Here is a 17,164-nt window from a genome sequence, read left to right on the forward strand (position 1 = left end):
GGTATCAGGTAAGACGACAGGGCAGTGTGTCCGTTAAGCGCCTCAAGGAAGCAGTCGCAGCCACTGCTCGATGGCGCCAGCACGACTCCCATCAGGGAGGCTGATGCTCCAAATGAGCTTGACTGTGCGTGTTGTCCTCTGGGGGACAAGGTGAGGCGCAGCTTCTGGGCGTGCAGCTGCTTTCCTCGGCGGCAGCTTCACGTCGCTACGGTAACAGGGGAATCCTGCCCGTGGCCGACAGGCCAGCCTCCTCCAAAACCAACCTCAGTCATCCAAGCGGCTACGGGAAGGGACGGTGCGCGGGAGACGCAGAAGACAACCAGGCGAGGAGGGCTGGCTGCGGCTGGGCGTGCTCGCCTCACTCCTCGCCTCGCGCCCTTGCACCGCTGTTTCTCTTCGGGAGCCTCCTCCAGCGTCCGCAGCCGGCCGCGCGCGGGGTCAGACGCGGCCCGAGGTCCGCTCGGAGCGGGAGGGGCCACCCGGCCGGGAGGGCCGCGCGGGGAAACCTCACACCGGGGAGGAGGCCCCCGCGCGGCGCGCACAGCCGACGGCGCGGCCCCGGAAGCGCGGCCCCGGAAGCGCGGCCCCTTCCGCCCGGACCTGGGCCCGAGGCCCCGCCCCCCCGCCGCGCGCAGGGAACGCTCGGCGCCCGCGTGGACCCCGCAGGCGCGTGGCGAGCGCGTCCCGGCCAATGAGGTGCCAGAGCCACCGCGCGGGGCGGGTCTGCGAGGCCGGCCAATCGCGCGGCCGCGCCCCCGGATGTGGTTGCGGGTCCCGCGTCCCCGCCCTGAGGTGGCGTGAGGGGGCGCGCACGTGGGGCCGCGGCCTGGAGCCGGGAGCAGCGGGGGCCGGGGGTGGGCTCGGCGTCTCGCGTGTGGGCGGGCGCGGAAGCCTCGTCCCTCTGGGTTTGCAGCGGGGGAGAAGTGAGCGTGGGTGTTCGTGGCGGAGCGAGTCCCGCCGCAGCGTCGCCGCCGGCGCGTGTGGGAGCCCGTCCGATGGTCCCTCCGCGGGCGAGTGGGACGGTCGGACGCCGGCAGCATGAACCTCCTGCCCAAAAGCGCCAAGGACTTCGGCTCCGTTGACTACTGGGAGAAGTTCTTCCAGCAGCGAGGGAAGAAGGCTTTCGAGTGGTATGGAAGCTACCTGGAGCTGTGCGGGGTGCTGCACAAGTACATCAAGCCCCGGGAGAAGGTGAGCGCGGCCTGGCGGCCTGGGTGTGCTCGGCCCCGGGCACCGAGCAGGGCGTCCGCGCTGGGCGCGTGCTGGGGCCCGGGCTCTCCGCACCACTCGGCCCACAGGAAGGTAAACGTGCCTGCTTCAGGGCTTTCAGAGAACAGACCTCCTGCCGCCAGCCCCTCCTCGAATCACTGATCCCCCTGGAAGAGGGATCCTTTGGGAGTCCGGGCGGGGATGGCCCCCTGGAGCCGTGGTGGGTGATTCTGTCCCTGTCCACCCTGTAGGGCAGATAGTGCCGGTGGCTGACGGACACGGGAGCCCGTTCACGGAACTGGTGTGGCTGGCACCCTAATTCAGGCACCGTGCTTAGCTCATCAGCAACAAGAGCCCTAAGGCACGTTCCATAAATGACAGCTGGGGAGTACAGTGCCAGCGATTGATGGAGACGGAACTGTATGTAGTGCAGGTGGGGAAGAGGCAGGGAGTAAATGTAATGTTCTTGGAGGACGCTCTACCTGCCAAGCCTCGTGCTGGGTGCTATGTGTGTTCAACATTTCAAATCTCATAATAAATTCTGTAAGGTTCATTCATTGCATGGACTTGGAAACTGAGGCTCTGAGAGCCAGTTTCTTGCCCAGGATCCTACATGTAGTAAGCGGCCACATGGGCTTTTAAATTCAATCCTATCTAGTCTAAGATTTATGCACTTTTCTAGAGATTAGTGACATTGGGGGAGAATATTTAAGGATCAATGTGCAGTTGCCCCACAGAGGGAGGTAGCAACTTGTGTTTTAAGTTTGGCTTTAGAAAATAGGAGAGTGTGGACACCGGGGGGCTCAGTCAGTTAGTGTCTGACTTCTGAGCTCAGCTCAGGTCTTGGTCTCTGGGCTGTGAGTTCAAGCTCTGCTTTGGGCTCCTGTACTGGTGGTGGAGCCAACTGAAACACACAGAGTAACAGAATATGGTCAGGTGGACCTGAAGCCACGAGTGGAATAGAGTTATGTCACAGCAAGGTTTTCAAGAGTCAAACAGGAGGTTTGAGTTCAAACTACTGTTTTTAGATTCTGTGACTTCTCTCACTTGAGTGTTCAATGCTTGCTTCAGGGAAAGCTTGGACTAGGTTGTTTTTGCAATATGGAAAGTCCCTTTTTACATACCTTGCTTGCATCATTGTGGCTGAATGTGGATTTTTTTTTAAATTTTATTTATTTATTCATGAGAGACACAGAGAGAGAGAGAGAGAGAGAGAGAGAGGCAGAGACACAGGCAGAGGGAGAAGCAGGCTCCATGCAGGGAGCCTGAGGTGGGACTCAATCCTGGGTCTCCAGGATCACGCCCTGGGCTGAAGGCAGCGCTAAACCCCTGAGCTACCGGGGTTGCCCCATGAATGTGGATTTCAAAGTGAGATTCTCAAAGCCGTAGTTTTTCAAGATGGAGCCTAGAATCACCTCTGTAATGGTGCTCTCTCCTGACAGTAGCATCTGCACCTTCTAAAAATTTGACAGCCATGCCGAGACTTGATTCTGGGAAGTATCTGCCAGTTATTCCTTTACCTTGATCACCTTCATCTTACTGGCTTTTTCCCTCAGGTACTGGTGATTGGGTGCGGTAACTCAGAGCTCAGTGAGCAGCTGTATGATGTGGGCTATCAGGATATAGTGAACATCGACATCAGTGAGGTGGTCATCAAGCAAATGAAGGAGCGGAATGCCAGCCGACGGCCCCAGATGAGCTTCTTGAAGATGGACATGACACAGATGGAGTTTCCTGATGCTTCCTTCCAGGTGGTGTTGGATAAGGGCACCCTGGACGCTGTCCTGACGGACGAGGAGGAGAAGACCCTGCAGCAAGTGGACAGGATGCTGGCTGAGGTTGGCCGTGTCCTGCAGGTGGGCGGTCGCTACCTCTGCATCTCCCTGGCTCAGGCTCACATCCTGAAGAAAGCAGTGGGTCACTTCTCTCGGGAGGGGTGGATGGTGAGGGTACACCAGGTGGCCAACAGCCAGGACCAGGTGCTGGAAGCAGAGCCTCGGTTCTCCCTACCTGTTTTTGCCTTCATCATGACCAAGTTCAGGCCAGTCCCTGGCTCTGCCCTTCAAATCTTTGAGCTCTGTGCTCAGGAGCAGGGCAAGCCTGTGCGGCTGGAGAGTGCCGAGCGGCTGGCTGAGGCGGTGCGGGAGCGGCAGCAGTATGCCTGGCTGTGCAGCCAGCTGTACCGCAAGGCCGGGCTGGGGAGTGTATCTCTGGACTTGTGCGATGGGGACACGGGGGAGCCACGCTACACCCTCCACGTGGTGGACAGCCCCACTGTGAAACCATCGCGGGACAATCATTTTGCCATTTTCATCAGTGAGTTGGGATTGCTCCCTCTCTTCCCTGGAGGGGCTGGCTCATAAGGGCTGGGACTTTGGTGGCTGGGTATGCTTTGGCCGATTTTATCTTGCAGGGGGTGGCACTTCAAGAGTTTAGACTAGTCCAGGCCTGAGGAAGAGGGAGTAGCAGCTGTCCAGCTACCTACTTAAGATTTGAGGCATATTTCTTCACATCTTCATTGCAAAAGCTTGGCAAAGTGTGAGAATGGGTTTGGTAGGGAGGAGAGAAAGGCAAGACAGATCAATTTAGGTAAGTCTCACAGTGTTGAGAGTTACTTTGTAACATGGAGTAACAAGCAGCAGAGTCAGCTCTGTAGCCTGTGAGCGGCATGACTTGGGGGGAATTTGCTGTGCTTCTCTGCTGAATTTAGGGAGACAGTACAGAGTAGTAGCTTAAAAAGTGACTATTTGGGTTCCAGTTCTAGCTCAGTCTGTTCTTGGTGGTGTGACCTCAGACATTCCTTTTCTTTGTGCCTGAGTTTCCTCATCTATAAAGTGATTTAGTTGACTGTGTCATATAGGTGTGAAAAGTGTAAGGTCTCTTAGGGTGCTGCTCCCACATGGTAAGTGCTTAATAAACAATAGTGGTGTTTAATGATAAGGATGAGGAAGTGCTTTCAAAAGTAGCAAATTCTAGACAATGGCAAGGTGTTGAAATCATCATGCTGGTGATTTGCTGACAGGTGAGCTATTTTCCCAAGTATTCCATAATCCTACCTGTCTACCTTTGGGAACAAATGGTATAACCAATATAAGCATGGAATTTGGGGCTGGACTGCCTGGGTTTGAGTCCCAGCCTCACCATTTACTAATCGTGGAAATTTACTAATGGTGTGGGAAATTAATTGGCAAATAACTTGGGCAAATAATTCAGCTTCTGTGTCTCAATGTCCTCATTTATAAATGGGAGTATTAATACCACCTGTACCTTAGACTACTGTGAGAATTCAATTAGTTTCTGTTTGTAAACTTCTTGGAATACTGCTTGGCATGCAATAAGCGCTAGCATTATTGCTATTTTTCTTGCAGTAGGTGCCTGCCTCTCTCCTCTTACACACAGGGTCATGTGGGTCCTACCATGTGTCTGATGGCTGCTTTGCTCTGGGCCTTGTGTACTAGGGAAGTGATAATCCTCAGTGGGTCACATTTGGAAGGGATGCTGGGCCTACGCCAAGGCTGACTCGTGGCCATGTAGGTCATATTGATTGGGGCTTGAACACTCTTCCCTGGACTCCCTGTCACCAGCTGCTTCTTTCCAGTCCCCCAGGGTCGGGAGACCGAGTGGCTCTTTGGCATGGAGGAGGGTCGGAAGCAGCTGGCGGCCACTGCAGGCTTCAGGAGGCTGATCACAGTGGCCCTCCACCGAGGTCAGCAGTATGAAGGCATGGACAGCATCCAGGCCGAGCTGTCAGCCAGAGTCATGGAGTTGGCTCCTGCTGGGATGCCCAGCCAGCAGCAGGTAACAAAGCTTTGGCAGAGCTTTCACAGATCTCTAGAGAAGTCATATTACGCAGGAAGGCAGAAGGTGTCTTGGAGCTGGGACTAGTGTCTCATCCCTTAGGCTGTTCCTGAGGGCATATCAACACCTCAGAACTGAGTGGTCAGTACTTAGTTCTCTTGTTTCAGGTAGTGAGAGGAAGGTGAGTAGTTGCTCTTTGGAGACCCATAGTAGCATCTGTGTTTGTGTGGCCTTTGAGACTCCACAAATGCTCTCCCCCTTGCAGGCTCCAGCTCTTTATACTGTGCATTGCTCAGAATGTTTCTCCTTACCCTTTTTTGTGCAGGCCTTCCTTGACCATTTTGTTTTCTAGAACCATCATTATCTGAGTGTAGAATGGAAAAGAGGCAAAAACAGCTCAGGTTAGTTTTCAGGATACTAGTATTGCTGGTCAGGTATTTTCCTGTGGAGGAAAACACTACTTTGGCAAGTAGTGTTTATGGTATTCATCAGCCTATACTGTCTTGTTCCATCCTGCTCATTGATTGGCGAATGTACTGCAGGTACTTTATCCATGATGGATAGGAAGGCCAGGGTCCCTAGAAGCTTGTTGCTGAAGTAACGGATTTGAAAAGATGAACCTAGACTCCCAGGTTATAGCCTGCTGTTCTGCCCACTAGGCTGTCTTGTGTTTGCAGATGAACGTGCTTGATTCTTCCTGGCAGACTCTGGGGTTGGTGTCCACCAGAGAGATGCAGATCCTGTGGGGAGGTCATTTGTCACCTTCTGTCCAATGCCTACATCTCTGTAAAGTCCGAGGCCCCTGGTGATTATGAAATTTTCTTGGAGGTCTTTAAAAGATTAGAAAGGAGAAATGATTAGAAAGAGAGAGTAAAGATTAGAAAGAGAAATGGAAAAGTCTGGGGGGGGGGATGTATTTTTCTCCTAGTTTTTTTTCCTGTTTAGAAAAAATAAGGGAAAAGGTGAGAATAATTGGGGGAAGGGAGAGATTTTCCAAACTTGGAATTTTTGCTTTCCCTCTGGATTTTGTTGTCTTTATCCCTGTTCAGGCTCCTTCTCTCATAGTTATAGTCTTCTCCTGAGTGTTCCCTCCAGCTTTTATGGAAAGTCCTTTAGGATTCCTAAAGAGAAACTCATGTGTTTTTTTTTTAAGATTTTATTTATTTATTCATGAGAGAGAGAGAGAGAGAGAGAGGCAGAGAGACACAGGCAGAGGGAGAAGCAGGCCCTATGCAGGGAGCGTGATGCAGGACTCAATCCCGGGACTCCAGGATCACGCCCTGGGCCAAAGGCAGACACTAAACTGCTGAGCCACCCAGGAATCCCCACTCATGTTTTTTTCTTAGGGAGAACCCATTTCATTTCACTGAGGGTTTTGGAAATCTTTGTGCTCAATTGGTTTTCAGAAGAGTGAATTAAATCTTTTGGGATGTGTTGAAAGGCTCAGGAAAGTTCAAGGCAAACCTTGGAAGTTCTTGCTGTCTAGAACCTTGATATGGGGATTCCTCATATACCCACAAAGGGAAAGGGTTATAATTCCTCATGTTTCTTAATTGAGGTGGTGTTTGACCACATCTCTTTTTATATCTTCAGGTGCCCTTTCTGTCTGTGGGTGGGGACATTGGGGTCCGGACTGTTCAGCACCAAAACTGCAGTCCCTTGAGTGGCAGCTACGTGGTCGAGGATGTGCAGGGGGATGACAAGCACTATTTCCGGCGGCTGATCTTCCTTAGCAACAGGAATGTGGTGCAGTCAGAAGCAAGGTTGCTGAAGGATGCGTCTCACAGAGGTGAGGTATCATCAACACACTAGTAGGATCCAAGTGGACATGGCTGGACTCTCCATCTGGGTGGTAGAAAGACCTGGCAGCTTGGCTAAGATGTAGGACAGAACTGGGTACCTGTGGTCAGAGGCACAGGGCTCTGCAAGTTGTCCTGTTACCATCTGGGCTCTTAAAGTGTAAGTGGCAATAAGCAAAATAGAGGTGTATGTTATTCTTGAGCAGAGCCTGGGTCTGAAATGATGAGGGGCTGGGGAGGTGGTTCACCAAATAGTTGTGATTATCACTTTAATGCCTTCAGTTTAGAGGCTGTGTTGCATGTTGCTTCATATGCATCTGTATTATATTCATTAGTAAACTTCTGTGAGATGAGCCAGAAACATTTAGAGCCTCTCCATAGTGCCACCTACTAGTATGTTTCAGAGAGGCTTTAGAGTTGGTGAGTACCTTAGAGGTCACCTAGTCCAGTGCTATTCAGTAGAACTTTCTACATTGGAGGGAATGTTTAATAATCACTTAACTGCCCAATATGGTCACCATTAACCATGTGTGGCTCCTGATCATGTGAAATGTGGCTGGTTGCAAGTAAGGAATTGAATCTTTTTAAAAAATTGTATTAATGTTTACATTTCCATAGCCTCAAGTGGCTGGAGGTTACAGTATTGGGCAGTGTAGATCTAGGCCATGTCCTCTGAGATTTTTTTTTTTTTTTTTTTTTTTTTAAGTAGGCTCCATGCCCAGTGGTATGGGTTTTGAGTTGAATCAAGCTCACTACAGCAGAGTGCTGCTGATGTGGCTCCCCTTCCGCAGACTACAGTGCTAAGTAAGCATAGGACCTCATCATCTCTATCTCTTCTTTAGCCCAGAAGAAACGGAAAAAGGACAGGAAAAAGCAACGGCCTGCTAACACTCCCGAGGACCTCTCAGCTGCCCCAGGGCAGTCCATTGACAAGAGTTACCTGTGCTGTGAACACCACAAAGCAATGATTGCCGGCCTTGCCCTGCTGAGAAACCCGGAGCTGCTCTTAGGTGAGGGAAGTGCCCCTGCCCTCCACAGGAGGGGCCTGTAAGATTGCCGATGGATGCTGTGTCAGCTGGCTTGTGCTTCGAGCACAGCAATTAGAGACCAACAAATGCTCATACAGCAAAGCTTGCTTCTTCCCAGCCATCTCCCAAGTTAATTTAATAAACATTCAGTAACTTTTCCCTCAGCTCTAATTGTGATCTTGGAATGGCTGCGTGTGTGGATGTCTAAATTTTTTGTTTATTCATTTATTTAAAATATTAAGGTATAAAATATATTCAACGAGACACAAAGTACACAGATTTTAAGTTGTTCTTTGATGAGTGTCTGCTTATGAGTCTACCCATGAAACCAGATTAACCTTTAAAATCATGACTCCAAAAATGCCTTTGCATTTTAGAAGAATTTCTGGCTTTTCAGTCATGTGTTATAATTTGAGCACCAGATGCAATTCTTACTTGAATTTCTACTTAAATAAAAAAACCTATATTGTAGGCAGTACAGTCATAGCCTTATTACTAATAACAGGTTTGGCTCCAACTACAGTGGTAAAAAATACTCCTTTTTCTATCTAAGCTTGTAGCTGTTCACCTGAAGTCCTGAGTGTGTCTTACTGAAACACCCTGTATTTTTGGCCTGTATAGGTGCTGATGTATGTCCCTAAAGTCTCAGTTCTTAGGTTTAATCCTCAGATATTAATCCTCTATTTAGTGTCTCCTTGGAGTGATTCTTGTTTCTTGACTTCTATCCTCCTGTGGTAGCTGAGGTTTCTCTTTACTTACAGCTAGGATTTGGGCCTTTGTTTTCCTGTGATTTCTGGAACTCACTCACATGGATTGCTGTCCCTAGGCTATGTGTCTGAGAGGGCAGTTGTGGCCTTTGAATTGAAAGCTGAGCAGAGGGCATTGCATCTCCACTGCTTTGTGATCTTGAGAGAGATGTTGGCTATCATCCCTCCCAGTTAGATTAAGGGGAATCTAATAATGCTTATGTTAGAGATGGTGATACGATGTCAGCTGAGTGCTTGGGGATCATTAAAGGTCTGTAATAGTAACATACTGGTTCAGCTTCTGGATCTAGTAAAGAAAGGATTGTGTAACCAGGGGTGAGTTTTCAGATGTCAGATTGGCTTCTACATTTCTGGGATGAGACAGAGAGGCTAGGCCTCTAAACTGTGTGTCCCCTGGGCAGAGCCAGTAATCCAACTTCCTCCTTTCCCCTCCCCAAGGATGGTATAAAACTGTCAGCAAGCAGATTGTCAAATGATACTGTATTCTTTTATTGCAGAGACCCCCCTGGCAATGTTGGTGGTAGGCCTGGGTGGGGGCAGCCTCCCCCTGTTTGTCCACGATCATTTCCCGAAGTCCTGCATTGATGCTGTGGAGATCGACCCCTCCATGTTGGACGTGGCCACTCAGTGGTTTGGCTTCTCCCAGAGCGAGCGGATGAAGGTCCATATTGCAGATGGCCTGGACTATATTACCAGCCTGGCGGGAAGAGAAGGTACTGCTATTGGAGACTTTGGAGGGGTGCTGAGGGAAGATTAATGCAAGGTTGTCAGGCCTGCAAGGGCCTCTAGAATTCATCTCTAAGACGGCAGCATTAGCATTGTCCCAGTCTTTGACTGTAGATTTGTTTATTCCTTGGTTGCTGTATTGATTCAGTGAATACAGGGTGCCGACCATGTGCTCAGCACTGTGCTAGGGGTTGGGCTACAGCAACAAGTGAAACAGTCCGTTTCTGCTTGTGGTGCTAACAGATCAGTGGGTCTTTCTCCTGATTCTTTTCTTAACTCTGTGTTCTTGTCACTTCCTCATCCTCCCAAGAAACCTAAGGTCTGTAGTGGGTGAGGAAAAGAGGAAGAAAAGTTGGGGTGTGTGTTGGGAGTGTTTTTTTTCAGTCTTTCAGCTGGAGGTGAAGCCAGAGATAGAGCAAAACAGCATTCATGTAGATCAGTGGTTGTAAAGCTGAGGAGCATCAGGCAGTGTCTGCAGACATGTTTTTGATGCGTGTAACCGCAGGGTGAGGGTACTTCTGACAGTGAGTAGAGACCAAAGATCCTGCTAAACACCCTACAGTGCACAGGACAGCCACCCATGACAAAGAATTATCTGGCCCCAAATGTCAGTAGTGCTGAGGTTCAGGAACCCTGAGGTAGATGCTACTCCGTGGGGATGCTGATGGCCGTGCTGCTGCTGGAATTGAGACTCCATTTTGCTCTAATAATTCGTATCCCTGATTTATGACAAAAGACATATTAATGTTCTGCAACAGCTCCTGTGATCCTTTTGCCACTTGATATGGAGGCTGGGGATGGTGCTTCCCAGAGCCTGAGCCCCTCAGGGAGAAGTCAGTCAGGTTGGTTCAGTCTTAAGTGGACCTGGCGAGCTCAGGCCACCCACCCCTCCTGGTCTGCCCATTCCATCGCTGATACTCTGGTTCTCACTGGATTAGGGCATCTCCCAGTAAAGGTGTGGCAAAGCAGGATGCCTGGGGTGAGTACCTTGGTGCTGGGGTGGACAGTTGGTGCAGAGATTTTAATTGCAAACTGAATTTAAGGATATCAGAGATTACCTCTGAGGTTGGGGCCAGTGTGGGGGCCCAGGCCCAACACAGCTAGTGCATGTGAAACATTGAAAAGTGCCCTAGGCTCATGGTAGGCTGTCAGTGCGTGACATGTTGCTGTATTGACAGCCATTTGATGGGTTTTGAATAATCTGGCAGTCACCTCTAACAACCACCTTCCAGATCATTGGAGGGCTCCTACAAATGTGGGCAGTGGTTGTTCTTGGACTTTGATAAGCTGACATGTTCTGCTCTCTTAAGAAACCCAAACAAGATCTGTGCTATGCCCTGTTATGGGCATGCAGTAGTCCTAAGTCAGTATTTATGAATTCTTGAATAATTAGTATCATAGTCTCAAAGTTTGCTAAAAGTCAGTAGTATTGTAGGCTTACCCCTTGTAAAAACTGTTTTCATTATAGCAAGGACCTCATCCAATGCATCATCAGTTCTTTCTCATTTAGCAAAATCTTTCTTGAGCCAGCTATTGTTTGAGGACTAGAAAAGATACACTAACTAATTTGAGGACATTTTCTCCCACAGCCATTTGCAGAGTCCGCCCTTAAAGGCTTAGGCAGCTGCTTTGCTGCCTAGCAGTAGTTCTCAACTTTGCCTGATTTGGTGATTACTTGGGAGTTCAAGGAAAATACCAGAGGCTTCCTATCTCCTCTCTGACCTGTTCCTCCCACGCCAGGGTTTTTCACTCAGGTGGTCAGGAATGGAGCCCAGATTCTCAAAGTATTTTGAATATTCCCAGGTGACTAATGTTCTGCCTGGATTGAAAATTACTGGTATAGATGGACTCTTAGCCAAGTAGTAATCTTGCTAGCATGGACCCCATGAATGTGTGTGCCTTTGAAAGGTTCTTTAAATACGGAGGAAAAGATCAGATAAAGGCCCTGTCTTTAATGTAAGGGGCTCACAGCAGAACCCTGATTGACCATGACTTCCGTGGACAGCGCACTTAGTGCTGTTACAGGCAAACGACAGTCTCCATGTCATCCTTCTGACTTAGCCACCTGTGGCCACCACAGGTCACAGGGAATATAGGGAGTAGGAATGTAAATGGTGGTAGACAAAGACTTGTTTGCTTCTCTTTCCCAGCACGGCCCCGCTACAGTGTCATCATGTTTGATGTAGACAGTAAGGATCCAACACTGGGCATGAGTTGTCCACCACCAGCTTTTGTGGACCAGCCTTTCCTGCAGAAGGTCAAAAGCATCTTGACTCCGGAAGGTAGGAAGTATAAAAGGTTAGGGAGGGATGAGGGGTGGGCCCTTTCAAAATTGTTTTGTTTTAAATGAAAAATGTGCACGTCATAAGTGTAGCTTAGTGAACTTTCCTGAGTTGAACACACCCATTTACCAGCGTCAAACACAGAACATTTGCGGCACCCCAGAAAGCCTACCTCTTAGGTCCTTCCAGTAACTCATCCTCCTCTCAAGGATAACCCCTATTCTAACTTAAGTCAGTATAGCTTGGTTTGTTTTTGTTTTTAACGATTTTATTTATTTATTCATGAGAGACAGAGAGAGGCAGAGACATAGGCAGAGGAACAAGCAGTCTCCCTGTAGTGAGCCTGATGTAGGACTCGATCTCAGGACCCCAGGCTCATGACCTGAGCCGAAGACCAATGCTCAAGCACTGAACCACCCAGGTGCCCCAGTACAGCTTAGTTTTGCCCATTTTTTTTCTTCGTATAAATGGAATCTTATGGAACATACTGTTTGCCTTCTTTCACCAAAGATGATCTTTATGAGATTTATCCATAGCGTTGTGTTTACCTTTTTCCTTTATATTGGTGTGTAGTATCATTGTGTGTCTATACAACATTCATTTTTCCATTCTGCTGTTGTTGTAAGATATTTCCTACTTGGGGCTTTTATAAGCAGTACTGATATCAACATTCTAATAGATGCCTTTTGGTGAGATATATTTGCAGGTGTGTTATATATTTGTAGGTAGGGTTATATATAAAACATTTTTGTAGGTAGGGTTGTAATTTGGATCATAGTTTATTGGTAAGCTGGGGTTTTCTAGATGTTGCCACACAGTTTGACAAGGTGTAGCAATTCACATTTCTCCCAGTTTGGTCATGCTAGCTACTGCTTGATTTCTTTCCATGTGGGCTGCACTAGGCTGTGCTGTGTCATCTTTGTAGCATCCTGTTTTCAGATAAGGAAACCAAGTAAGGAGTCTTTGCCGGGGTGACACAAGGTAACAAGCTGCACTCCAACCCCAGTGCTTGCGACTTGGAAGCGAGAGTTCTTAGTCCATATTGACAGCCTCCCAGATGTTTTGATTTGTGTCAGGTACTTGAGTGAACAGAGTTATTTGGAACCTTCATTGTCACAGGTCATGGTAACCTTGGTCCTCTTACTGGCTGATAAATATTCCATAATGTACGTCAGGAAGCTAACATCCCTGTGGAATTAGTACATTTTTTTCTTGGGGTATGTATTCTTTCTTTCTCAAAGCAATTGTTTGGGAAACTGAGGCACGGAGAATGGGAATTTGTTAGCAGCACAGAAGAGCAAAAATTAGCTTCAGGTTTTCTCGTAGTTCACGTATTCCCCATGCTCTTCTCTGTCTTCATATGCGGTGTGTTCTCTGCAGACTCACCGCAGTTTTGTTTTCCTAGGCCACCAACCTCCCTGTGGCAGGAATTGGTATATTCCTCAGAGCTGAATCTTGCCTCCAGCATGTCTCCTGATCTGAAGAACATGACTCTTTTCCTTCCCACCATATAGGTGTTTTTATCCTCAACCTCGTGTGCCGGGACTTGGGGCTGAAGGACTCAGTGCTGACCGGGCTCAAAGCAGTCTTCCCTCTCCTGTATGTCCGGCGAATTGAGGGTGAAGTAAACGAGATCCTGTTCTGTCAGCTGCACCCAGAGCAGAAACTTGCCACATCAGAGCTCTTGGAGATGGCCCAGGCCTTGGAGCAGACCCTGAGGAAGCCTGCGAGGGGTTGGGATGACACTTACATACTGTCAGATATGCTCAAGACCGTGAAGATTGTGTGACTGCTTGGCTGGGAAGTCTGTTCCGCTTCCTGCCCACACTGACCTTGGGCTCCTAGCCTTCCAGAGATTGAAGAATTATAATGCACAGTATTTTTTAAGCCTCATATTTTTCTTGGTTTCATACTCAGTTGCATGCGACCTCCAGCTTAGTGAGGTTGCCTGAAGATCCGGGGAAATAAAAAATGTCCTTCCCATCCTGTCCTCTTTAGTACCACTTGGATTGATCCCCTCTGCTTCCTGTGCTGTGTCCTTGAGTAGGATTCCCTGCTGGAGCCCCCAACAGATGCTGATGCCTTAATGACTATACACCAAGCTCCTTAGGATGGAAGACAATCAAATTTGATTGCTGGTTTGCTTTCACTTTATCTTTCTACTGGTTCTGTGGGAATGATCTCAAGTGAGATAGCATAGTATTCTGTGCCAGAAGACTATAAAGAGAGTAGGATTTCCATAGATGTGAGACAAATTTGTGAGAACATCTAATCTACTCTGTCTCCCCCCAGATGGAACTGCTGCTGACATGATCCCAAGTTTTAAGAATCTATTAACCCACTTTAACAACTTTCCTCAACTACCCCAACCTTGTAGCCTAAGCTCTTTGTTCTGTTCTTGTGGAAGGGATGGATGTAAGTGGCCCCATTACTGCATGTCAGAGACAGTCGACTAAAATCTCCAGTATCAGTTCACTCTCCTTCATTGAGTGACAGCTATATGTGGGACCCAGTGTAAAGACTGCGGTGGAAGTAAAGATGGTTAAGAATGGCTAGAAAACATGGATTAGTAATAAAAACGAACATGTTCCAGTAACTTACTAAGTGACTCACATACACTATCTCATTTAATGAAATAAACGAAAGTTAAATTAAAACCACATCTAACCCCAAGTCTCACTTGAGCCTCTCACAGCAGTCCTATCTGTTTATTGAAACTAAAACCAGCAGTTCAGAGATTGGCTTGAATTTCATCTCCTCTAATTATGCCAAGGCTGACTTAATGAGCATCACCATGGAAAATAAACGTCGTCACCATCTACCACCCCAAGTTACTTCACAGGTTCTTTCAAATGGACTCTAACCTCCTGAGGTATAGCATATTTCAAAGTTAGAGTGTCATCTTTACAAAATTGTATTAGCTCATTGAGGAGAAAGGATGTAAGGACAGAGGGTTTTTGGATTTTATCCATTGCAAATACTTGGTATTTCTTAGGGGATGATCTTTCCCTGGAGCCATCATGTAAAGGGAAGACTATGTCTTGCAATGCCCCTGTACCTCAAAGGGCTCTAGTTTGGGAATCCTCTATTTTCTAATCTGTAAGTTCACTCAGTGTTAGGACAGGTGATAAAGGAATGGGGTCTGAGTCAGAGGATCTACTCTGCCATTCTGTTCTCACTCTCAAGCTGTGCTGACTTTGGAATAGCACATTTGGGTGGCACAGCAAGCTCAGGATTTACCAGAATGAAGATGAGGTCTCCACAATATCTTGGGAAAGTCATCCAGGGAATTAAGCAGACTTCTTGGAAAGCCTTTGGAAGTGGGAAGAGGCTGTCATGGGTGATGATAGTTGTCTTCAAAATTTTGGAAGTCTGTGGGTATGAAAGAAGAGTGATGTTGAGTATGTGTTCCTCCAGAGACTGAAGAAGGATCAGTGGGCAAAAATTATAGTTGGGCAGCTTTCAGCTTCATTTCCTACAGAGAGATTTGTACCAATGGAGACCACTTTGGTCATGTACACGTGGTGACTCAAGGCTGTTTACTCAGACACTGGTCTTAAGCCCCCTTGGTGTGCTCCTGAAATTGTGAGGAGAGGGTATTCATTATTTGTGTGTATTGCTAAATGATCACTGCAGTAAGCCTAGTTAACATCTAAGAGCTGTTCACTTTTGCATTGATGACACGCAAATTGGTCTTAATGAGAATTTTGCCTAACTTGAGGCATTGGAAATCTGGAGGAGGGGGAGGCCTGTGAACTCAAATACCTTCCAGACTAGACCAGTAACGTAAATATATGAAGTGAGCAGGCTAGGATGAAGCCTGCAGCAAACCAGAGAATAAGTGCTCTATCAAAAGGCAGCCACTGTTCTCCCAACTGAGAGCTGTCCTGCAGGAATGCTCTCCCAGCAAAGCTAGATCTTTTAAGAAAAGCCAGACAACCTGAATGTATTTGTGTGTGTGACTATTAAATAATGGCCAGTCAGAAAATATCTTCAAGCCATATTCAACCTATGGGCAGGTAATTTGCATCTTCCACCATGGGGGAAAGCCTACAGAGCATGTGAGAATCTGGCATACACCCAGGCTCTGAGTGAACGTAAAACAAGGAGCAAGCTGATAGCTACCAGTCCCAAAAGTCTTAAAGTCCCATCCTGTTAAGTGACCTCCATTTTCTGCAGTGGCTACTCTTGAGATGGTCCCAGCATCCTTGGCATAATGTACAGTTTCACTTCCCAGGACTCTCAGAGGCTGAGTGATAATAAATCACCTGATAACCCCTTCCTCCTGCAAGACAAGTTCTGCGACAATGTAAAATTGATTAGGCTGGCTGTTGCCCCTTCTCTACCATCCCTCGACACACTGGTTTTTCAGTGTGTGCCTCCAGTCTTCCATCAGGGCTCAGCTTGCTAATAGCCATTTCTTGAGTCCATTCCTATGTGGTAAACCAGTAGTCTCAGCTTCCTATTGGGGTCATCTGATAATGGTAATAATGGTCCCCAAATATGTCCATGTCCTAATCTTGGTAATATGTGAATATGTTACATTACGCTGCATAGGGGAACTAATGTAGCAAATGGATCTAATATTGTAAGTCACCTGACTTTAAGATAGGAGATTTTTCTTGATTATCTGGGTGGGCCCAACACGATCACAAAGGTCTTGAACTGTGGGAAGGGGGCAGAAAAGTCAATGTCCGAGTGATGCAGTATGAGGAAGATTTGACTGATGGTTTCTGGCTTTGAAGAAGGAGAGAGCTCGTTAGCCTCTAGAAGCTAGAGCCTCTAGAAGAGGTCAGAGGACGGATTCTCCCCAAGAACCTCCAATAAGGAATGCAGGTCTGCCAACATCTTGATTTTAGCCCTGTGCGACCTCTTTCGGACTTCTGCACTATAGAGATATAAGATAATAAATGTGTTTTGTTTTAAGCCATTAAGTCTGTGGTAAATCATTACAGCAGTAATAGAAAACTAACATACCTGGGAAACTTGTGTGTGTGGTAAGAACTTTTAAGATCTACTCTTAGTAATTTTCAAATATACGATATCGTAGTATTAATGATGGTCGCCATGTTGTACATTACGTTCCCATGACTTATTTTATAACTGAAATTTTGTACCCTTTGACCCCCTTCACTCATTGCATCTACCTCCCCACCCCTGGCTCTGGCAAACGCCCAATCTGTTCCCTGTATTTATGACCTTGGTTTTGTTGTTTAAGATTCCACGTGTATGGTATTTGTCTTTCTTTGACTTATTTCACTTAGCATAATAGGCTCAAGATCTGTGTTGTCTCAAATGGCAAGATTTCTTTTTTTATGGCAGAATAATATTCTGTTGCATACACACACACACACACACACTTTTTTTTTTTTTTTTTTTATCCATTCATCCAATGGTAGACACTTTGGTTACCTGTTTTCACATCTTGGATATTATAAATAATGCTTCAGTAAACATAGGGGCACATACATCTTTTCAAGTTAGTGTTTTAATTTTCTCCAGAGAAATACCCAGAAGTGGAATTGCTGGATCACAAGTAGTTATATTTTTTATTT

General features: G+C 47.4%; 1 protein-coding gene across 4 annotated transcripts; it reads left to right on the plus strand.

Moving 5' to 3' along the window:
• The first annotated feature begins 761 nt into the window (after positions 1 to 761).
• Positions 762 to 16,539, plus strand: METTL13 (methyltransferase 13, eEF1A N-terminus and K55). Of its 4 annotated transcripts, none has more exons than XM_072830607.1 (8): positions 762 to 1,191; positions 2,766 to 3,525; positions 4,808 to 5,007; positions 6,601 to 6,796; positions 7,649 to 7,816; positions 9,099 to 9,314; positions 11,478 to 11,609; positions 13,124 to 16,539. In XM_072830607.1, exons 1-8 carry the CDS (start codon positions 1,039 to 1,041, stop codon positions 13,396 to 13,398), a joined length of 2,100 nt encoding a protein of 699 aa, XP_072686708.1. In that variant the 5' UTR covers positions 762 to 1,038; the 3' UTR covers positions 13,399 to 16,539. The 4 variants fall into 4 exon arrangements, with proteins under 4 accessions (XP_072686708.1, XP_072686710.1, XP_072686713.1 ...); XM_072830609.1 differs by having other exon boundaries at positions 13,015 to 13,592; XM_072830612.1 differs by having other exon boundaries at positions 770 to 1,191; positions 2,766 to 3,065; positions 4,816 to 5,007; positions 13,124 to 14,269.
• The last annotated feature ends 625 nt before the right edge of the window (positions 16,540 to 17,164 follow it).

The sequence above is a fragment of the Canis lupus genome, chromosome 6, assembly GCF_048164855.1.
Source record: "Canis lupus baileyi chromosome 6, mCanLup2.hap1, whole genome shotgun sequence".
Taxonomy (NCBI): Eukaryota; Metazoa; Chordata; class Mammalia; order Carnivora; family Canidae; genus Canis; species Canis lupus.